This window comes from Topomyia yanbarensis, chromosome 1, assembly GCF_030247195.1.
Source record: "Topomyia yanbarensis strain Yona2022 chromosome 1, ASM3024719v1, whole genome shotgun sequence".
Taxonomy (NCBI): Eukaryota; Metazoa; Arthropoda; class Insecta; order Diptera; family Culicidae; genus Topomyia; species Topomyia yanbarensis.
In genome coordinates, this window is record NC_080670.1 from 136,807,897 (window position 1) to 136,831,960 (window position 24,064).

Below are 24,064 nucleotides of genomic sequence, written 5' to 3' on the forward strand. Positions count from 1 at the left end.
TTTCGAAATTAAATTAAACTGCGCTGAGCACCAAAAATACATTACCTAGCCATAATTCATGTCCGTGAGATAAAGAAGAAAACTATAAGACACGTGACTCTGTGTAAAAAATCCGACGGTAAGATCAAGGCTAAAATATCACGATAACACGACGAGCATTTACGAAAATCGTTGCACATTTTTTTTATTAACAGATTAAGGCCGAAGTATGCCGTATACAAAAGATTCCTCCATTCCACTCGGTCCATGGCCGCGCGTCGCCAGCCACGCAGTCTGCGAAGGGTCCGCAAATCGTCTTCCACCTGGTCGATCCATCGTGCCCGCTGCGCGCCGCGTCTTCTTGTACCGGTCGGATTGCAATTGAGAACCGTTTTCACCGGGCTATTGTCCGACATTCTGGCTACGTGCCCGGCCCACCGTAGTCGTCCGATTTTCGCGGTATGACAGATGGGCGGCTCCCCCAACAGCTGATGCAACTCATGGTTCATTCGCCGTCTCCATGTGCCGTCTTCCATCTGCACTCCACCGTAGATGGTACGCAGCACTTTCCGTTCGAAGACACCAAGTGCGCGTTGGTCCTCCACGAGCATGGTCCAGGTCTCGTGCCCGTAGAGAACTACCGGTCTAATCAGCGTCTTGTAGATGGTCAACTTCGTACGACGGCGAACTCTGTTCGACCGAAGTGTCTTGCGGAGGCCAAAATAAGCACGATTTCCTGCCACGATGCGTCTACGAATCTCTCTGCTGGTATCATTGTCGGCGGTCACCAGTGAGCCCAAGTACACGAACTCTTCAACCACCTCGATTTCGTCGCCACCGATGCAAACTCGAAGCGGGCGGTTCTCATTCTCTTCTCGTGAACCTCTTCCTATCATGTACTTTGTCTTCGACGTGTTGATGGCAAGTCCGACGCGCTTGGCTTCTCTTTTCAGTCTGATGTAGGCTTCCTCCATCTTCTCAAAGTTTCGTGCAATAATATCAACGTCATCGGCGAAGCCAAGTAGCTGAACGGACTTTGTGAAAATCGTACCACTCGTGTCGATCCCTGCTCTTCTTATTACACCTTCCAGCGCGATGTTGAATAACAAACACGAGAGACCATCACCTTGCCGTAACCCTCTGCGTGATTCGAAGGGACTCGAGAGCGTCCCTGAGACACGTACTACGCACATCACCCGATCCATCGTCGCCTTCACTAATCGCGTCAGTTTGTCCGGGAATCCGTACTCGTGCATAATCTGCCATAGCTGATCTCGATCGATAGTGTCGTATGCGGCTTTGAAGTCGATGAACAAATGATGTGTGGGCACATTGTACTCGCGGCATTTCTGCAGTACTTGACGAAGAGCGAACACCTGGTCCGTGGTAGATCGTTCGCTCATGAAACCCGCCTGGTACTGCCCCACGAACTCTCTTGCAATTGGTGATAGTCGACGGCATAGTATTTGGGAGAGTACCTTGTAGGCGGCGTTCAGCAGGGTGATTGCTCGGTAATTACAGCAATCCAGCTTGTCGCCTTTTTGTAGATAGGACACACGACACCTTCCATCCACTCCTCCGGTAAAATCTCCTCCTCCCAAATCTTGGTAATCACCCAGTGCAGCGCTTTAGCCAGTGGCTCGCCACCGTGTTTTAGTAGCTCGCTTGGTATTTGGTCAACCCCAGCGGCTTTATTATTTTTGAGCCGGCTAATCTCCTCCTGGATTTCTTCGAGATCCGGAGCCGGTTGTGTAATGTCTTCCGCGCGTGCTCCCAGGTGCGTTACCGTGCCATCCTCGTCGTCTGCTGCATTGCCGTTCAGGTGTTCTTCGTAGTGCTGCCGCCACCTCTGGATCACCTCACACTGCTCCGTGAGAAGATTCCCGTTTGTATCTCTGCACATGTCGGCCTGTGGTACGTGGCCCCTGCGCGAGCGGTTCAACTTCTCGTAGAATTTCCGTGTGTCTTTAGCGCGATACAGCTGCTCCATCGCTTCGCGATCTCGGTCTTCCTGCTGGCGCTTTTTGGTCCGGAAAGCCGAGTTCTGCCTGTTCCGTGCCTGTTTATATCGCGCCTCGTTCGCCCTCGTGTGGTGTTGCAGCATTCTCGCCCATGCTGCATTCTTCTCTTCGACTAACTGCTCGCATTCGCCGTCGTACCAGTCGCTTCTTCGGTCCGGGCCCACCGTACCTAGTGCAGTGGCTGCGGTGCTACCTATGACGGATCGGATATCTCACCAGCCATCTTCAAGGGCAACTGCGCCTAGCTGCTCTTCCGTTGGTAGTGCCACTTCCAACTGCTGCGCATATTCTTGAGCCACTCTGCCATCTTGTAGCCGCTCGATGTTTAGCCGCGGCGTTCGGCTTCGACGAGAGCTATGCACTGTCGAAAGTTTTGAACGCAAGCATACTGCAACCAGGTGGTGGTCCGAATCTATATTCGCACTGCGATAAGTGCGGACGTTTGTGATGTCCGAGAAGAATCTACCGTCGATTAGAACGTGGTCGATTTGATTTTTTGTTACTTGGTCCGGTGATCTCCAAGTGACTTTGTGGATATCTTTTTTTGAGGGAAGAAGGTGCTTCGGATTACCATTCCACGGGAGGCTGCGAAGTTCACACATCGTTGGCCGTTGTCCTTTGATACGGAATGCAGGCTGTTAGGCCCGATCACCGGTCTGTACATTGCCTCCCTTCCTACCTGTGCGTTCATGTCGCCGATGACAATTTTCACGTCTCGCAGAGGGCAACCGTCGTATGTCTGCTCCAGCTGCATGTAGAACGCTTCTTTCTCGTCGTCGGGTCTCCCTTCGTGTGGGCAGTGCCCGTTGATGATGCTGTAGTTGAAGAAACGGCCTTTGATTCTCAACTTGCACATCCTTGCGTTGATCGGCTGCCACCCGGTCACACGTTGGCGCATCTTGCCCAGCACTATGAAGCCGGTTCCTAGCTCGTTGGTTGTACCACAGCTCTGGTAGAAGGTAGCCGCTCGATGCCCGCTTTTCCACACCTTCTGTCCCGTCCAGCAAAGTTCCTGCAGCGCCACGATATCGAAGTTGCGGGGGTGTAGCTCGTCGTAGATTATCCTGTCACATCCTGCGAAGCCGAGCGATCTGCAGTTCCATGTTCCGAGTTTCCAATCGTGATCCTTTATTCGTCGCCTAGGTCGTTGCCGATTGTTCTGGGTCGTATTCTCTTCTGTATTGTTCGTTATGTGGTTTTTTTAAGGGGCGGCTTATAGGGCCTACGCCAACCACCTGTCTCGCCGGTGGGCCATCGTGCCAGGACTGCTTAAGGTCCCACCTGGACACCACCGAAGAAGGGTGTTGCAGGTCGGAACAGTTTTTGGTAGCAGCTAGGGCTGCCAGCTAAGCGCACAACGTAGTGTTAGCACAGCTGAAATCGATAAGTTGTTAATTCAGTTAGTTGAGTGGTATATTGTCTCATTTTGTCCAAGATAAGTGCATAAGCGAACAACTAATTATGATATATTGAAATATAGTCTACAGTTAACCACCAATCGAAGAGGTCACAAACAAAGTGTTGTCTGGTGTAATAAAGCAGTAGTTCCCTTACATTTGTATTATTGACCTTCTTGTACGGCGAGAAATCCATAGGAACTGTAAGCAACGCTTGTCCTGGCTCACAACATATTGGTGCCGTGACCAGGATTTATGACTTGCACCTGCGTAAGCTTGTTGCCGTTCCGGTCATTCGCAATTAGGAGATTTCGTCGCCATCATAGGACGCCAACCAGGAAACAAAGCCGTCAATTGTTTTCGGAATAGAAGTTCTGCCATCGCGCTGCTATTTAGAAGGAAGGTGTCGACTGCTGTTGCTGCTGCTGCTCAATTTTAAAAACAACGCCTAATATAATTAGGCAGCAGGTAATTTGCTGTCCAACGCTTTGTACCTTTATGCTGGTGCGTTTAGATATTTTTCTTTTTTTTTTGTGGAAATTGTGTTTGCTGTGGAGTCCGCTGTGCTTGCAACTCTACTACTAGTGCTGATCGGCGAGTACAAACTTACGGATCTTTAGCCAAATCGGAAGCCGTGCAAGGGTTAGGTTCACTGCGATACGAGTTACAAGGCATATATCTGCCTTGGAGAAGGTTAGTACCTTTCCAAGCCCCCTCTCTCTGTCAGCAGTGCTACTTGGTTTTATTTTCACAGTGCCAATATCTACCGCTGTTACGATGGATGAGACCACCAGAAAGCAAAAATTAATCATTCGTCGGACTACGCTACTTGCTTCTTTAAACCGAGCCGAGCAATTCCTGCTGGGGTACGTGGCGGATCGGGACGCGCTGCAAGTCGCTATTCGTTTGGAGAACCTAGAAATTCTATGGCAAGGGCTGGAAGAGACGCAATTGGCCTTGGAGGAAATGGAATTCAACAACGAAGCGATGGTGAGAAATCTTCAATATCGTTCGGATTTCGAACCGAAACTTTTCTCAATAAAGGCCGGTTTGCTTGCGAAATTACCTCCAGCAATCAATCCTAGAAGTGATCTCCCTCAAAACCCCCCCTCTTACCCACTCTCTGGTCTCACTGGTCTGAAACTGCCTACCATCTCACTTCCTGAATTTGATGGTAATTATCAGGAGTGGCTAGGCTTCCACGACACGTTTTTTGCTCTTATTCACAACAATACCGATGTAGCTGCTATCCAGAAGTTTCACTACTTACGGGCTGCGGTGAAAGGCGAGGCGGCCCAGGTAATCGAGTCGATTTCCATCAGCGCTGCCAACTATCCTCTTGCCTGGGACGCGTTGGTAGCCCGCTATTCAAACGAATACTTGCTCAAGAAACGTCATTTGCAAGCCTTATTCGAAACACCAATGATGAATGAGGAGTCTGCCAAATCGTTGCATGGGCTGGTGGATGAATTTGATAGGCATACGAAGATTCTGAAACAACTGGGTGAGCCCATAGAAACCTGGAGCACAATACTAGAGCACTTACTATGTACGAGACTTCACAATGAAACGCTCAACATGTGGGAGGATCACGCTTCTACTTTGGCAGAGCCGACATACTCCAAGCTGGTGGAGTTTCTACAACGTCGAATGCGAGTGCTGGAATCAATATCAGTTAACCATGATACTTGTAACAAACAGAAGGGTCCTATGCATAGCGGGTCAGGAATTGCTTCAGGGTCTTCTACAGGATATCCACACGACGGTCAGTCGAACGAGCTACGATTGTCTACCCATGCCATGACGGAAGGCACACCGAAATTTAATTCGTCCGGTCGACCCGGTGTTTCTATGGGCCAGATGAGAAGGCTTAGCCTACACGAGAGAATGAATCTGATAAACACGAAACGACTGTGCTTCAATTGTTTACATGGTGATCATTTTGTCAACAACTGTCCATGCCAGACCAGTTGTCATATATGTCAACGACGTCACCACACTCTTCTACACCCTGATTATGCAGACAATTCAACTATGACTCAGAATCAGGGCTATTTCAACTCCGATAGCCGTAGACAGCAATCGGCACAAACAAACGTTACGACAGCAACCAACGAGCCCCTTACGCCACCGTCAGTCGTGGCCGTCAACGAGGTTCAAGCTCTCCCACTCCCCGCTGCGCTGCGGCGGAATGACGTCTTCATGCTCACCGTTGTCCTCATCATCGTGGATGCATACGGCCAAAAACATCTTGCAAGGGCATTATTAGATTGTGCTTCTCAACCCAATTTAATCAGCGATCGGATGGTACAAATGCTCAGACTCAAAAGAAGAAAGGTAGCTCCAAGGCCCAGGTGGTATCGCGGTTCACACGTCCGACTCCGTACTCACTCAAATTCGGTCCAGGAAGGAGGATTTTTCACGTGATGTGGAGTTTTTGGTCCTACCCCGTGTTACGTCGGCCATGCCAGAAAAGGATGTGTCAATTGATGGCTGGAAATTACCCAAGGACATTTTTCTGGCGGACCCTAATTTCAACAAGCGAGCAGAAATTGACATGATAATTGGCTTGCCTCATTTTTTCTCTTGTTTCCAATCAGTTGCCCGTATTCATCTTGCGAAGGACCTTCCAGAGTTAATTGACAGCGTGTTTGGTTGGATTGTCGCAGGGTCGGGTGTACTTACCCCAACATCACCTGAGCAAGCTCAGTGTACTGTATCAACAATTTGCCTTGTCACCCTTGAAGAAAGTCTGGAACGCTTCTGGAAGATAGAAGAACTATCATTGCGAACGGATTACTCTGTTGAAGAGCGGGAATGCGAAACGATTTATGCGTCGACTGTGACAAGGAACTGTACTGGTCGATACACCGTGTGTTTACCACGCCATCCTGATTTTGATACTAGGCTTGGTGAATCTAAAGTAGCAGCACTTCGACGATTTAATCTCCTTGAAGAAAAGCTTGAGCGAAATCCGTCCTTGAAGGATGACTACCATAAATTCATGAGTGAGTACCTCTCTCTCGGACACATGCGCATGGCGTCTAAGGACGATCTAGAAATTTGTAAAGGTTATTACCTTCCCCACCATCCCATTGTTAAAGAATCCAGCACGACAACGAAACTTCGGGTAGTCTTTGACGCGTCGGCTAAGACCACAACTGGTTTCTCCTTGAATGACGCCCTCCACGTTGGACCAGTTGTGCAGGACGATCTTCTTTCGATCATTTTGCGTTTCCGTACATACTTGGTAGCGGTTGTCGCGGACATCGAAAAGATGTACCGTCAAATCGAGGTACAATCTTGTGATATTCCATACCAGCGCATATTTTGGAGATTCAAGCAGACGGACCCCGTTCAAACATATGAGCTACTAACAGTGACATATGGCCTCGCTCCTTCGTCCTTCTTAGCCACACGCACGCTACAACAATTAGCTGATGACGAAGGCAGAGGCTATCCACTTGCAGAAACTATTCTTCGTAAGGGATTTTACATGGACGATTGTCTAGGTGGCGAACAATCGATTGAAAAGGCGGTACAGTTACGCGACGAGCTAATCAAGCTTCTTCGGAAAGGTGGATTTAGTTTACGCAAGTTTGCATCGAATAAGTTGGAGGTTCTACAAGGTTTATCACCAGAACTAATAGGTACGGAATCATCCGTAACCTTTTCGGCACAGGAAACCATTAAAACACTTGGAATAGGGTGGGAACCAGAGCAAGATACTCTACGTTTTGATTCCAAGGTGCGACATCCTGATAAAGCGGCAACAAAAAGGTCAATTTTATCATCAATTTCACAGCTGTTCGACCCTCTGGGACTGATTGCACCTGTTGTAATACGAGGAAAACTACTGATACAAGAGCTGTGGCTAGTGCATTGCGATTGGGATCAGCCAGTTCCAGCTACTGTTGCAGCAAAATGGGATACTTACTTTCGCGAATTGCCCAAAATCTCCGAGTTCCGAACCGATCGCTATGCCTTTCTTCCGGATGCTTCAATCCAGCTGCACACGTTCTGCGACGCTTCGGAAAATGCATTTGGAGCTTGCATTTATGCACGGTCCATCGATACTCAAGGAAACATCCGAGTTCAGTTGCTGGCGTCTAAATCACGCGTTGCTCCTTTGAAGCGCATCACTTTACCGCGGCTGGAGTTGTGTGCTGCTGTAATTGGTGCACAGTTGCACGCTCGTGTCATCAGTGCGAATCTCGTTTCTGGTCTGACTCGACTGTAACTCTTCAGTGGTTACAGTCTCCGCCCAATACCTGGAAAACATTTGTGGGTAATCGAGTTTCAGAAATACAATCTACCACGCACGGTTCCCGTTGGTGTCACATAGCTGGCAAGGACAATCCAACAGACTTAGTATCCAGAGGAATGAATATGGACGAATTTCTCTCGAGTTCTTTATGGAAAAGCGGGCCGTATTGGTTTCGGCAACCAGAAAATAACTGGCCACCTGCTGCCATTATACCGGTGCCCAGTGACAATTCAGAGCTGCGTAAGGTTGTTGTTGCCGTGGTACATGCAAAACCAAGCATAAATCAACTTTTCACCCGTTATTCCTCACTCAACATGCTAGTGCGGGTAACTGCACACTGTCTCAGATTCATTCGTAATGCGCGACTGAAAACTCGAACGCAGACACTCGAGCCACCATCCAGCAAACCTCTATCTGTAACACAATTAGTAGAAGCCCAAGAGTATCTAGTGCAACTCGCACAAAGAGACGTATTTAAGGAGGAACTAAAGGACCTAAGCCAAAAAAATGTCGTTTCAAATAAATCATCGATCCGCTTACTCAACCCGTTTATAGACCAAAAGGGCACACTTAGAGTGGGGGGTAGGCTGAGACTATCAAACCAGCCTTTCCAAGCTAAACACCCTCCCCTCCTACCCAGCTTCCATCCCTTCACAACACTGCTTCTCAAATCCTATCATCTCAAGTTGCTTCACGGTGGCGGCCAACTTACACTTGCAACTATACGTGAACAATATTGGCCAATTAATGGAAGACGAATGATACGAAGCGTTATTCGAGGCTGCTTACAATGTGTAAGAGCAGATCCCGTCCCAGTACAACAGCATACCGGTCAACTGCCCGTACCCCGTGTCACCCCGAGCAGGCCCTTCACTATTACCGGAGTGGACTACGCTGGCCCAATCTACCTACGAGCACCACATAAACGAGCAGCACCTCCGAAGGCGTACATCAGTATTTTTGTTTGCTTTTCAACAAAAGCAGTACACATTGAGCTCGTCAGCGATCTTACAACATCTGCCTTTTTGGCAGCATTTCGAAGGTTTATATCTCGGCGAGGACTCCCTGCGCACGTCTACTCAGATAATGGTAAAAATTTCCAAGGAGCACACAATGAGTTGCATGAACTATATCTGCTGCTCACAGGACGAAAAGCAAACTGAAATGATTGAATCTCATCTCGCGAGCAACGGGATCACCTGGCATATGATCCCACCAAAGGCCCCGCACTTTGGTGGCCTGTGGGAGGCCACTGTTAAAGTTGCCAAACGGCATCTGCACCGCCAGCTAGGAAACTCGCGCCTGTCATTTGAAGACATGTCAACCGTACTATCGCAGATTGAGGCTAGTATGAACTCTCGTCCACTGGTACCTTTGACCGAAGACCCAAACGATCCCACTGCACTTACTCCGGCACATTTCCTCATCGGCGCCGGAATGCACTCAATTCCGGACCCAGACGTGAGGGATATACCAACGAATAGACTTGACCACTTCCAGTAGAATCCAATGAAAACAAACCAACATTCCAGATGACATCACCGACGGAGGAATCCAATCTAGAAGTCCCATCTACTACACTTTCGGATCTGGATAAACGATCAAGCGAAAATAATATCAACGTATAATATTCCTTTATAATTTATGTAAATTTAGCGCTTCTAACTGCATGTAGAGAAAAATTAATTTAGGTTAGATGTTAGACTTTGATGTTGAAATGACGTTTCAAGGTGGTGGCGATGTTGCAGGTCGGAACAGTTTTTGGTAGCAGCTAGGGCTGCCAGCTAAGCGCACAACGTAGTGTTAGCACAGCTGAAATCGATAAGTTGTTAATTCAGTTAGTTGAGTGGTATATTGTCTCATTTTGTCCAAGATAAGTGCATAAGCGAACAACTAATTATGATATATTGAAATATAGTCTACAGTTAACCACCAATCGAAGAGGTCACAAACAAAGTGTTGTCTGGTGTAATAAAGCAGTAGTTCCCTTACATTTGTATTATTGACCTTCTTGTACGGCGAGAAATCCATAGGAACTGTAAGCAACGCTTGTCCTGGCTCACAACAAAGGGTAACCCCCCCTTCCCTGTCAGCATACGACCAAAGTTCCCACCGGGGTTGGTTACCCGATCTTCACTAAGGTTACTCGTATCCCAGTCGACGCCACGGGGAGGCCAGGGCTAGGAATTACTGGGCAGGAGGGTAAGGACCGCAAGTGGGGTCTATTTTATGTCTTCAGGTACAAGAGGCTTACGCACAGCCCAGTCATTGACGACCTATGCACATCCTAGGGGCAGATCACTCTAGAAATGTATAACAAATTTGAATCAAATTAGAAAAAATGCCTTTAATATTCATTTTTGCATCAACTTTTCACTCCCTCGCAGAAAAGTTTGTTTAACAAACGTCCTACGCTGATTCACTTTGTTCGACGTTTTTTTGAATGTAGGGCTAATTTTTCGTAGGGTTTTGACGTCTTACACGCAACGCTAAATACATTATGAATCTCTATTTTGATGGAAAGAAATGCATTTAATTTAGCTGATTTTTAAAAATGCATCACAAGTGATCTGCCCCTAGTGCACATCGTTCAATTCTTGACTTTTTTAGTCAATAAAGTTAATATAAATCAATGTATCATCAAGTAATGAACTAGAATCATAAAAATATTAAACATATTCAAATACAACCACATACTCAACATTTGAGTATAATGAAATCTTTTTTTTTTGGCGTGAACTAGTTTTGTAAAAATACAAAAAATATTTTCAATACGAGGTTTATTTATCATTGATTGAATCGTGACTTATTTTGAAATTTTTTTCTTGAAGAATAGTTGGGCAGAGTGATCTTGACTTTTCGCGACGTTGGTGCACTGATGTAGCGATGCAGAGGGCAAGATTTCTGGTCTCATAAATTATTCATCGTATCACAGACAAATAGGACGTGACACGAGATGAATTTTCATCACTCGTAGGAAAAGCGGTCGATTTAAATTACAAAAATGCGCCACATCAGCGAGCGTGGCGTTAATGAAAAGATTTTGACACAGAGCTAAATGCGTTACTTAGTTTCTGCACCTACCCGAAAACGTTACCGTCTTTTTAATCTCACGCAAACCAAAACAAACAAAATGGGCCAGAAATGTGAAATTCATTCTTGTCGAAGTGCCCAAGGCGGGAGTTGTTTACAATCATTTCTTAAGTTACAACACGAATCCGATGTGTGAGTAAGCACATAATAGGATGTTAGTAAGTTAATTGATTCGGTGTATCGAATCTAACTAGATGTATGCAATGGATTAGAATTTGTTGATCCCCGGAATTGCTGGAGAAATTGGCGGTGTGCAGGTGCCACGAAAACTAGAGATACGCTCACACCATTTTCAATCAGGCTTGTTTAGTGATCTGTTTTAACCCAACAGGAGCTAAAACATCAAGTCGTAGAATTATTATGAATGATAGTAACTGTATATTTAGGTTTCGTCAGGGTGTAGATCTGTATGATTCCAGCACATCGAGCATACTTTGCATTCAAGATAGAAGCAAATCTTACGTTGATAGAAAATGTAGTGCCATGGAATCGTATATACTTTATCATCGCGGCGATTTTGTACTTACAAGAAGTAAAAGTAAACGCCAGCCTAGAAAATGAAGTAATCCCAGTGAAGTTCAGCCGGAATTGAACTGAAAATCTGGCTGGTTCCAGTTCGTACACGGGATCCAGTGGCACAACCGATTCTAACTAGAATCGGTTGTGTTACTGGATCAGGAATACGAACTGGAGCCAGCCAGAATTCCGGTTCATTTTCGGCTGAGCTTAACTGGGATGTGTCTACCTTGAAAGGTCAGTAATGCCATTAATAACGCCTCGTGTTAGGGTACCTGATATCTGCGGGATTCTAAAAGAGCAACGGTAAAGAAGACTAAATAAAAACAAAAAACAATGAAACGACAACAAGAATTAATTTCCTCAAACAAAACAAAATCTGTTTAACCGTTGCTTAATTTCCCAAATATAGAACAATAAATAATTATTATGGTCATTGAAATACAGTCGTTACTCTGCATTCTTCAAATTTGTCCATTGCAATCATTATTTCATGCGAAGTCGTAGTATATGCGACATCGTCAATTTTTCTATTTCGTTCTTCAAATTTTACAACTGTAAAAATAGTTCCACCTTTCATTTATTATCTTGCATTTCGCAAGCAGAGTGGGCACTATTAGAGCTTCAGTTAAAAAAAATTGATGTGGTTAGGAGAATTACATTTTGTGCAATGTGTTCAACAGATGTCGCTAATACAATGTGGGCGATGATTTTTTTTAGAATTTTCTTCAAGCTGTAACGTCTGTTTGTATGTGCCTGTTACAATAAAAACCGAATATTTGGGAAAGGAATTGTACTGCCAAGAATTTTTTTAGTTACATAGGAGTCAATATTCGTCACGCCGATACACACCGGCGCGCCGCCGCCGATGGGGTCCAACGGCGTGACGCCGCCGCCGCCGGCCAAATATGTCGCTTACGCCGCCGCCGATTAAAAATGCATCGGCGCACACCTCTACCTCAAGGTAAATTATGGAAACGCGAAGGTAAGAATGCATTACAACTAATAATAATGATACTGAATGATACTAAATAATTATTTTAATATTAAAAAAGGAGTTTAAATGGCGCCCATGCGCTAATTCGTCCTAGTTAAAATTTGGGTTCAGGGGGGCACGCATTTTTGGCCTAGGGCGAAATGCCGATCAGACCGGTTCTACACCAAAAATGTACTATAAGGAAACTATAAGATTTTTTCGAAGATGCATGAAGATGAATAGAGTCCTTAAGTTGACACAGCCCCAAAAAAACACGTATATTGCACGGTGTTCGTATAACTCCTACCGAAAGTATAGTGGAATTAAAAAGGATAACTTTCACAAAGTCGTAAGAAATTTATAAAAAATTATACATAATTTCGAAATACGAGTTTTGTATTTCGGAGACAAATATTTTGATTTAAAATTCTCTTGAATTGGTACTAATTGATTTGAGTAGTCGAAGACAAAAAACAATGTTAAAAGCATTATTGATCGATGTTTGTTTTTGTCCATAATATTTTAAAAACGTGAAATAATTCTGAACGCCTCACGTTTGATTTTCATTTGAACATTATGCTGTGCTTCTAGCTAATTTCACATTTTCCAGAAATTAAAAAATGGAAACGTCTACGTAGACTTTTGTAGGGGTGGGGGAGTTGGTAAAAGTATACTAGAGGTGCTCATTTTACTACAAAATAATAGGGAAAAATTTGTTTATTACGTTTTCTGTGGCTCGTCGACAGGCTACCCGAGCAAAGTCGAACATCAAAATTACAACAAGTAGAAATCATATTTTGATAATAGCATCAAATTGAAATCTTATTTTGCTATCAGTTTTAGATTTTTTAAATATGACGTCAAATTTTGATCTTATTTTGCTATCCTTGTTTCTTAGAAGAATTTTCTATGTTTATATTTCTTTGGTGAAACATCACAGTGAATACATATTTTGTTATCAAAAAAAATTGCAACATCTCAATGAGCTTTCAATTTATTCTCACTGATAGCAGAATTAGTTTTCTGCTTGATGTCATAGGACAAATTTGCTGCTCTCCATTTTGATCTTTTAACCGTTAAAACGACCAAAACGACAACAACCTGAGTAATTATTTGCCGAACATTCTCCGCTCGGGTATACATATGTATTGTGCATTATCATAAAAAATCAAGTCAATTCGTTGATTAGTTTTTGAGTTACCGTGTTCGTCAAGTTGAAAAGCGCGGTTTTGAGAAATACGCTATTAAAGTTACCGATAGTTTGAAATCTACGTGTGTTACAGCAAATACGCCTGAGGAATGCACTGCCGCTATACGCATAATTGTTCTATGTGTATAAGGAATCTCATAGCACATGGGACGGTTATGCGTATAGCGGCAGTGCATGGCTGTTTAAAACAAAAGAGGCCGTTCATATACCACGCGCACAAAAAAAAATTCTCCCTCCTCCCCCTCCGTGGACAAGCATGGACAACTCCTCTACCCCTAGCTCCTCCCCACGTGGACTTTCTAAGATTTTTGTTTTTCGACTAGTTTCAACAAAAAGAGTTTTTTGGAAAAAATTTCAATGTGTTAGACTACTATGTTCACACTACAGAGTTAAAACATGTTATAATAATTCGCAACAAGAAAAACGTCAGGATAGCGTTAATAACGTTTTAACTCGTAGTGTGAACGTAGTATGAAGGATTTAATTAAAATCGTTCAAACTTTAACCACAGAATGTCATACACTTCTTTCGTCTTTAGTAAAATTTGCATGTGAATATCCCATTTCTTAACGACATATTTACGTTTTAAAGATTCACCATATTAGCACAAAATTGCAGTTACCTATGGATTCTTGATTCAAATAAAAAATTAGGGTTCGGTTACCAACCCCGCACAGGGTTAGGCTTTTTCCAAAAGAAATTTCTCCAACCCTAAAAAGAGGCGAATAACCTTAAGGTTCAAGTTACCTTTTTTAAGCATGTGTTAGAATTGAACGCTTGGTAGTGTGCGTAGGAAAATTTGTGTTCAGCTTTGCCACCGGATTATCCATTTAAACCTTTTTAAAACTCTAAAAGAAGAATATCAGTCGATTTATTAGATCATCATGATTCAATTCATGCAAAATACCTGCTGGAAAAACCATCGGCTTAGCTAAATGGTGCTTTTGAAAAAGTGGCTGTGGTTTTTTCATTGCGCAGTTGTGTTGCGTACCCCAGCTCGGTGTGGTAGTGTGATAAAAAATCACAGCCACTTTTTCAAAAGCACCATCCAGCTAAGCCGATGGTTTTTCCAGCAGGTATTTTGCATGAATTGAATCGTGATGACCTAATAAATCGACTGATATTCTTCTTTTAGAGTTTTGAAAAGGTTTAAATGGATAATCTGGTGGCAAAGCTGAACACAATTTTTCTTACGCATACTACCAAGCCTTGAGGTAACTTGAGCCTTAAGGTTGAAACCTCTATTAAAGAAACAAAAAAAAAAGTTTTTCAATGCAAATAAATATAATGAAAAGTCCACGTGGACATTTCCCACCCCCTCCTCCTACCCATGGACAAACGTGGACTTTCTCGTGACCCCTACTTTCCCCTAAATTGTCCACGTGGTATATGGATAGCCCCAAAGTAGTTCAGTGCAGAGCTGCAAATTTCCAACAGGTTATTTTGAACTTGAAGGAGGAACGAATCTCAAATCATGCCCTAACTATGCTCAATTCGCAGTAGTTTGTTTGCATCATTTATTCAAACAGCCGAGCTGCTGTATCATTTACCATTCATTTTCAATTTAATTGACCCTTTGAATATCTCTCGACTGGGGTATTGACTAGGCTTTTCAAGCAAAACTACTCTGAACATACTTCTTACTGTTAATGTAACCTTGAAAATGCAAAACATGTTAACATTTACCCTAAACTGAGCTCTACAGAGCAGATGGACTTTTGAGGGTGAATAAAAAAGCATCAATTTGAAATGAAGACGTACGCTTTAGTCATGAAAATCCCGCCAACTTGAAAGTGAATGATTAAAGGAGGCTTTGAATTTGAGTCATGGTTGGGGTGGATTGAACTGGAAGTTGGCATTTGAAAATGAAAATATGCACTACTGGTTCAGTGTGACCACCGAGATTGCGGTAGACCATTCTAGAGGTTCAATAATAACAATTAAGCAAATAAAAAGTTTATGTTTTACCCACTACATCAGACGCTCCCCTTAAAGCCAAATTTACACCTTTCCGATCCGTTTCCGCGACGGTTCAGTACCATGCACGGACACTAATATTATTTCATAAACATCAAATGCATTCGGTTGTACGACTTTCCCCCGAAAACCATTCCCCAGAAACTAAAACACCGAAGTTTTTTCCCCAGAAAGAACCATTCTCCAGAAAACCATTCCGTCGAAAGTACCAATTACCAGAAAACCTTTTCCCAGAAAGTATTTTTGCCCAGAAAACCGTTACACAGAATGAACAAATACCCAGAAGTTCATACCCCAGAAAAAACCATTTCCCAGAAATTGAGGTATTTTAACTGAAGATGACTTATTTTTTATTAGTATTAATATTCTGGTTTGGTTTTGTATTATAAGAGCTATTGATAAAATGGTATCTTTTAATGTTGTACCATCGTCCTGGTCGGCAATTAAAACTTCTTTTAATTTTTTGTCTCCTGCATGTTTTTTTTTACAGCGACGCCGGTTTATCATATCTCCTTGCAGATATCGCATATATTCCGCCGGCGTGGACTGCTCTTCCTCTTTGAATGCTTTCACAACCGCATAAAGTTTAAGGGCACTGGTACCTTTTAAGAGTGCATTTAATTGGTTGTGATACCCTTCTATTGCGTTTGAGGTATGTCATTGAGGGTGTTGTATCGCATGGTCCATGGTGTTGCATCGCATGTGAAATTCAGGGGAAAATCTGGCCTGTGCCTGTGCGCAGTGTTTTCCAACCCTTCGCTTCCCCAATACCCAAGCCTTCAGGCACATCTTGAGGCTTCAAAAAGTCCAAGGCCTGGGTTTGTCTGAAAGAGATCTGCATTTGCACGCTTTTCAAATAAATTCCAGATAATCCCAATTTTTGGATCCGTTTCCACCAATTTTTCGTTAGGTGGAAAAAGCAACCATATCGCACAGAATTGGGAATAATCCTTGCGATAGCGTTTATCTCAGCTGTTTCGAAATCTGTTAATGCAATCGACGGATTAATTATAATATTGTTGTTGGCTGCTATGGTTTTCATTAGTTCTAGAGCTTTTTTGTAGTTGGATTCTGATTTATCTGGAAGGACCATGTGTACTAAGGGTAGGAACGTTCGTTCAATGCTCAATGTTCCGATTGACCCGCGGATGTCAATTTATGTAGCAGATGAATCAATAAGGACATGACCTGTGATCAACTCGTATGCTCGGTTTATTCAAACATAGGAGTTGACTCCTTCTTTTAAACATGAGCAATTCTTTGAATATGTATGCCAAATGGCCCTCGGAATGAAACTTGTTATCTACTCGTCTGACCGGTTTTCTCAAACATAGGGTTGATTCATTCTTTCCAGCACACTATGGAATAGCTGGAGCAAAAAGTTGGCTAAAATAGGAAAAACATATTCGAACTATCACATTAAAGATTTTTATAACATTCTTCGATGTTTGTTGCACCACGTACCATCGAAATTTCAATTCTACTCTCGAGGCCTAAAATTGAAATTTTTTGGGAATAATTTGCGAAAGATCTACTGAATGGATCTTGATTTTTTTATTTTTATTTTGTTTCGGCTCTTCAATTTAACTTTAAACGACAAAAACAAACATCTCTGCGACCTTGAAACGTCATTTGTGACATTGATGTTTAAATTACATGGGTCCCGCTTAAGTAAAGTTTCGGCTAATGGGGTTCTCGTCTTCAAAAGTGAAATTCGAATGCCATTACCATAAAAATGTTTCATTTCTTCTAAAAACTGTCCGTATGCAAATTTGCGTCGATTTTAATGACGTTTACAGCGCTTTTTCATTAACAAGTGCACGATTTCACAAAATCCTACGTTGCTTGCCATTGTACCAAGAAATCGAGAAAAAATTTAGTTTGGCTCTAGGCAACCAAAGCTTTGTGCTCAATCATTAACCGTCAATAGCACGCAAAGCGATAGAGATTTGGGGTGTCCTACTAGGTATTTAACCTAATGGAGCTCTTTTTATGTTTCTAAATCTTCAGGTAATATTACATGTCTTTGCAACTCAAATGTATTATAGAGTTTTGGGATATTTCCGCGGCACGATGCCGCAAATATTGAAAATCGACGATTGTTGAATATTTAACAAACAATAGGGTGGGTGCTCCAATAGCCGCGGTGTACTACTAGTCGCAGTAATAGGCTAAACACTCGATTAAAATGCCAAACGCCGTTAATTATTTCTTGCTTTGTGGTTTGCACTAAACTCGCATGGCAACACAAGTTTTATCATAGAAGTTTGCTCAAAAAACAACTGAAATAATGAGTTTTCCTTGATTTTTGAGCTCCTATGCAGCTATAGTGGGCCAAATGTACCTAGAGTTGCATGCTTTAAAAGTAATCAATGGGTTTTGCGTCTATAGGAACCGGAATTAGCAATTGGGCCACTATTGCTACATGCGGAGCAAGCGGTTTTAAATGCAAAATATGGTTCAAAACCAATTATATTTTTTCTATCAAATAGGAATCGAAAGCTTTCATTTAACATATAATCATCACCCATTCCATCTTTTTTAACCCTTTCATGCCCAACTTTTTTCTACTGCATGTAGGGTTTCAAAACTATTTTCCTTGAGAACGGTGAGATCAAGAAACACGAAAAGTCTTTATTCATAAAGATAGGTGCTTCCCTTGCAGTGCCAGAAGCTGCTCAATTTTTACCTTACCATGCTCAATACAATTCTCCTAGAATATTTACAATAGTCGAATTGTATGGAAAACATAGCCAAAGACAGACTAAATTGATAAGTTTTATCAGTTTTCAAAAATATTGCACCATTACGAAGATATGTGAAAAATTCATTTTCCGTCGTCAACGTAAACTGTCCTTGGCAGCACTGCTCCAGCGGAATCAAATCAGACTAATTGCAATAACTTCAGTTCTAGAGCTGATCTTTGTAACTGTTAATGCTCAAATGAAAGGAAATAGTTACATTTATTAGACTTACTTGTTTTTGCGAGCAAATCTTGCCTCAACTTCAAGTTATAGCTGTTTACAAACGTAGTTGTTCACAAACAACATGGGCATGAATGGGTTAATGCGTTTAAATTTAAGCGCGATGCGTAAATATTAGAAAAAATGTGAATAGCAAACTTATAACAAGTATTTAAGTACACATGATCTAAATGTAACGAATTGTTTATTGAGAAAATAGAAGAAAAAATTTCGGTAAAATAATTTTCTGGGTTTTGGTACTTTCTGCGGAACAGTTTTCTGGGTTATGGTTCTTTCTGGGTGAAAGTTTTCTGGGCTTTGGTACTTTCTGGGGATTAGTTTTCTGGGAATTAGTACTTTCTGGAATATGTGTTTCTGGGGAAAAACCTTCGGTATTTTTTCTTCTGGGGAATGGTTTTCGAGGGAATGTTATACAATCAATGCATTCACCGTGCCGGAGAAGTGTGAATCATTTAAATGTATAATAGAATATTGGTGTCCGTGCACGGTACCACAGAGAACAGACATCCATGATCGAACAAAAATATTTACAAACGTGTGTAAACATTTGAATTAATATACGATAAACACTAGCGCCGCCACACCAACCTATCCCAACTATCCGTCAAATCCATTCCGGAACCGGTTCGAAATCCTGAATGGATTCAGTATGGAATCTTGCTCAAGGAAAACAACGATTCCGACTCTATCGGTTGATGCATTTGAGCTGGAATTCAAGCTGGAAGTTCGAACCGGTTCCGGACTAGTTTGACTGGGTAGAGGAATAACCGCTGTCAATTCTGTCGAACTCAGCCCCAAAGACATGACGACAGTAGCGCACCTGGTTTGGATATCCCAACTACCTACGTTAGAGATTTTACACAAGTTGAATGCTGAAGATAGACGTCTTCCGATCGGATAGTTGCGTTGCGTTGTGACGATGATTTTGGCGGATTGCACACTAACTTCATCATGTATGACTGCTGATTATCTAATAAAAGTTGCTTAGGAAGTAGTAAGTAGGAATTCATACCAATCCGACCCATATTAAAACCTCAGCACATGATAGCCATAATTGCCGGCCGCCCCCATCTCCATCGTTCACGGGGAAAGATAAAGGATAAGGTAGACGGGAAGTGTTGATGCTCCACCTACTTAACGGAAGGACGACGATTCATCAGACTCTTCCATAGGTGTCGCGGAGTTGGTGGTTTGGAAGGGTATAAGGTATAGAATTCGCTCCAAGCAAGCGATGCGACCTGTAAAGAATATTTTATTATGTAGTTGTTTAGTTAAACAAAAGCAATTTGAACTCCACACAGCCGACGGGAGTATTGCCTATAAAAGCTAATCTTATCTACGTAATGGGCCGGATCACTATCTATTGTAACAGTATTTAGACAGAATTCGCTACTTTTTCTGTACTGTGTATTTAGTTGAAAACTACCGATTGATAACACGTTATGCAGACAAAGAGTTATGATAGCGCGAGATGTTATAAATCAAGGTATGTATTACCTATTTTACGTATCGGATGATTTGTAAAATACACGTATACAGTGTATTGCACCGGCCTACTAGTTTGATTCCAACCCGATTCGTATGATGATGTTTCCCCGCTTTTGAAATGGTTTCTTCGGCATCTCTCGTACATGTAGATTTCATATAGAAATATAAACTTTTTCCATGACTTGCGATTCCCAAGTTGATTAGAGGCTATTTATTCAATTGCTGCAGGATTTTTTGTCTATCTGCGTGTAAAACATTTCGACTTGAGTTTCTTTAGAAACTATTTTCACGTTTTGATACTAAAATTCTCAAAGTGCTAAACACACAGTCCCATCACCGTTCATTGTCGTCGTTATCTTGCCTGTTCATCTTTCGATATAGAACAGAATATCATCCTATTTCTGACGTTTTGTACTTACAATTTTTTGTTTGTTTGCAACTACATATTCTGTACAGGCAAAACAGCAGAAAATAGGGTTATTGAACCCAATTCCAGCATATCTATCTATCTATCTATATATTGCTTGTGGCACTAAAAACTGGATTCTAACCGCACTGCGCACTTACCATTTTTCCATTAAATTCTTCTCATAGACTGGTTAGTTCGACTGGTCTGTCTATGAAAGTACCATCTCTATTACTTGAAATACATGTGTTTTGACAGCTCGCAGTTTTGAGATCACTCGCACTTTAAAAGTGCGGAGTCCATGTTGGTGGGAAGTGCGCAATATATAAAAGTCAAAGTTTGTATGTATATGATTTATAGACTACCAAACGGCTTAACCGATTTCCGTAAAAAATTATACACAGTAGGTATTTGTTATGGGGCGTGTTTGTGTGCTAGTAGTTGGAGATTATCTGCCCGCCAGATGGCGCTTTGGAACAAATTGTGTTTTCCTCCTATTTCGTTGAAAGTCGCAGCAACGCGCGATGGGTATTAGCTAGTTTCATATATTGATCCTTGTTAGGCGTCACTGAATCCGACCGGATAGGTGTAAATAGTGCGGTGTGTAAAAGAATATTGGTGTCCATGCTCGGTACTTGATTATTGTACCAATTCTTTTGGGAGATTAACATGGGTATCTGCCGGCGCGACAAATGTTTAAATATGCCCGACGAAATCTGTTGAAATCGATTCATTTTAACCAACGAATAACGCGGTCAATTAGTTGGTAGTTCAAGATGCACAATGCACAAGAAAATTGTACACCGGAACTCAACTTAGTCGATTAATTGTAATTGATATTTATTAGCTTATGATACCTTGTTGGTTACATCTGTATACCTTATATCAGGTCAAGGAAGAAACTGTCGATTTCGAGCCACCCGAATCTGTCGGGCGACTGGAAAATTTCGTATCAGTCAAATTTTCACTGTTCCCCATTCACCCAAAAATATAGCGAAGAGTATCATGCGCTAATTAAACACTATTTTTTATAAACAAACCTGCAATAAAGTAGTTCGAATCTTTGTTCCATCCTTCTTCCACAAAGGATATTGTCCTATTTTTTTCGCTATGACGCCCGTTCTTCTGAAACCCACTTGCCATTGTGTTTTCGGAAGGTGCTCGATTTGTAACAAAGACTGGTTTGATTGATCGAATGTAAGCACTCCCTTTATGAGAGCAGGAGAACCAAATTTATCGTGCAATACTTGCTTAACAAACGTCGTATTCTCGGGAGTCAGGAACTCGTCATGAACCTAGAAAACATATACGAACAATCTGATTTTTTATACAAAACGCACTTACGGTTCTTTCCTTCCTGACAAACCAAATCGGATTTCGTAACCGAGGGCGATTCAGATAGTTTTTGTTTCGGAGCTGATGTATTCTTAAAGAAATGAAAAACATAACGTACTATTCTAACGTAAAACATTCAAACCTACCCAGGTAACGAAACACTTCGTTGGAGCAATGACGCAAAAATATTGAAAGTTGTTATCATTTCAACGAAAAATGTATTTGGCCAATAATTCTATATCAGACAATTGGATCTAATGTCGTTTTTGCTTGAAGCGAAACTGAGCAGGGACAAGACGGATACAGGTGTGCACATTTTTTTCTGTGTGTGAGTGCGCACGGAAACAAAAAACTACCTAAAATAGAGTTCCTTAAGGACTTTGACTCAATCTCGTGGTATCGTGGGGGAACTTAAAATTAGGTAAACCGTGTTGAAGGTAGTTTCCATTTAACCACGGCAAAAATTACAACTCATTGATAGGTTTTTTATACTCAAATTTAAGTTGAATTTACCTAATTTTGAGTTCACCCCAAACAACTCAAAAGTAACTTCCCCCACGGAAGATCTCGACTGAGTCGAACCTCTCGTTTTGTTTTCGACAACACTAATAAGTGCGAAAGCGACGCACAACTCAAAAGTAAGTTAAAAGAACTTTTCTGCAGGTTGTTTTATTTAACCGTGCGGTTGTCATTTTTTTTTTGATGAAGCCGAAAAAACAAGAGGATATGAAGAAGAAAAGCACAAACAAATGACGTAGTGGGCCTTTCTGTTGCCATAAGTTTTCTTTCGGTTCGGTCATAGTTAATTTAATCGGTTTTTTTCGAAGTCCCTAAGTGTTCTAATAGGTAGATCCGAGGTGAAGCTCGGCATTTTCTCACTTTTCATCGTGCGCCAAAGAATCAGGATCAGAGATGCCAGGTACTTTTTTCAAATGTCTGCAATAATAATTTTAAAAGTCTAGGAAGAATAAAAAATGTCAGGAAAGCTAGTGTAACCAAAAACTTTTATATTCAAAAATCTGTAAATATCTGCAACCAAACTAAAAAATCTGCAAATATCTGCAACCAAACTAAAAAATCTGCAAATATCTGCGTCATCGAAAAAATCTTCAGCGTAAATTAAAAGTCTGCGAATTTGCAGATTTGTCTGCAAATCTGGCATCTCTGATCAGGATGCTCGTTCGTTTACTTCAACCCACACTATCAAGGTGGGTTGCTGGCGAGTTACGGCGGGTTGCCTAGAACAATGTTTCAATAGCCTACCGCTCGCCAGCATGTATTTTAACACGCCTAGCCGCCATTTCGTTTACTGGGAAGGGCCCCGGCCGCCATCCTAAATTTTGGAAGTATTAAGATAATACACTCAAAAGTGCCAAATGTTCCCACCTTTCTCTCATTTTGGAGCAAGGATACCAGCAAAGAGAATAGGGAAAGAGACGAATAGTGTGAAGCCAAAAATACCTTATTGAGCAGACCAATCGTGCAATGTAAATAAACATTACTCATGCCTGAGTTGGAGGAGATAAGTATTGTACATCTATTAATGTCGTTTTCGATTGAGAACCTAGAAACTAACCCAGGTTAGTTGCTTCAAACGAACGTTTTTGATGAAACTGAGTTGGGTTCTCGCCAAACAGCAGTGGTGTGAGCGAACCCGAAATATATTTCAGGTTGGAACCCAACCCGGTTTTCAGTTCAGTGGCGCATAAACTAGGTTGGAAACTGGCTTCAAACAAACGGTTTGACAGCAGTTAGGTCCGAAACTGAGTTAGTTTCTGCTTCAAGCGAAAACGACATAAAAAAGAAATTTCAATTTTTGTCAGAATTTGATTCAATCGTGATTGTGAGGTGCATTCTAGAGTATATGTATGAGTAAAAACAAGCTTTAGAATTATTTCATCTCTTTGTTTCGACATGCGCATCGTTTGATAAACAAATCCAACAATCGACATACGGTTTGTTTTCAAAATATAATAGGAGTCATTTAAAGTGCTGCCTGTGGAAGCGGTTGCCAAAATAGACCTTTCTCGTCAAAAAATTTTATATGATAGGATGCTTCCTTTTTTATTCCCAATTCGTTACTGCCTATAGCCGCGATGATTTGGTACATCTAACTATTGAAAAAATAAAAAATAGTGCAAGCTGCCCATTTAACCCCATATTCTGAATACCTATCTTGCCTTGCTTCCCCGTATTTTTACACCATTTGGATGAATTTCCTGTGGGGAATACTAAAAGGATGCCAGATCTGCATATATTACATGCATTAGTAAATCTGCAGATTTTGCATTTTCACTGCAGATCCTTTGCAGATTACAAATATTTAACAGAACAAAGCCTATGCCAGCCAATTTATTCGCCTGCTTTCAACATTTTTGATCATTTAAAATATATATACTACATTTCTATGTCAAA

General features: G+C 41.9%; 1 protein-coding gene across 1 annotated transcript in view; it reads right to left on the reverse strand.

Annotated features, from left to right (window-relative positions):
• LOC131691442 (large ribosomal subunit protein uL3m) overlaps positions 1-21,957 on the reverse strand; it is a 40,466-nt gene extending 18,509 nt beyond the window's left edge. Inside the window, exons 1-3 of the mRNA XM_058977879.1 lie at positions 21,796-21,957; positions 21,659-21,740; positions 21,355-21,609 (exon numbers count right to left, since the gene is read on the reverse strand). Of these exons, the coding sequence (XP_058833862.1) occupies positions 21,355-21,609; positions 21,659-21,740; positions 21,796-21,854 (396 nt within the window). The 5' untranslated portion in view covers positions 21,855-21,957. The remainder of the gene's footprint in view (positions 1-21,354; positions 21,610-21,658; positions 21,741-21,795) is intronic.
• Between the last annotated feature and the right edge of the window lie 2,107 nt (positions 21,958-24,064).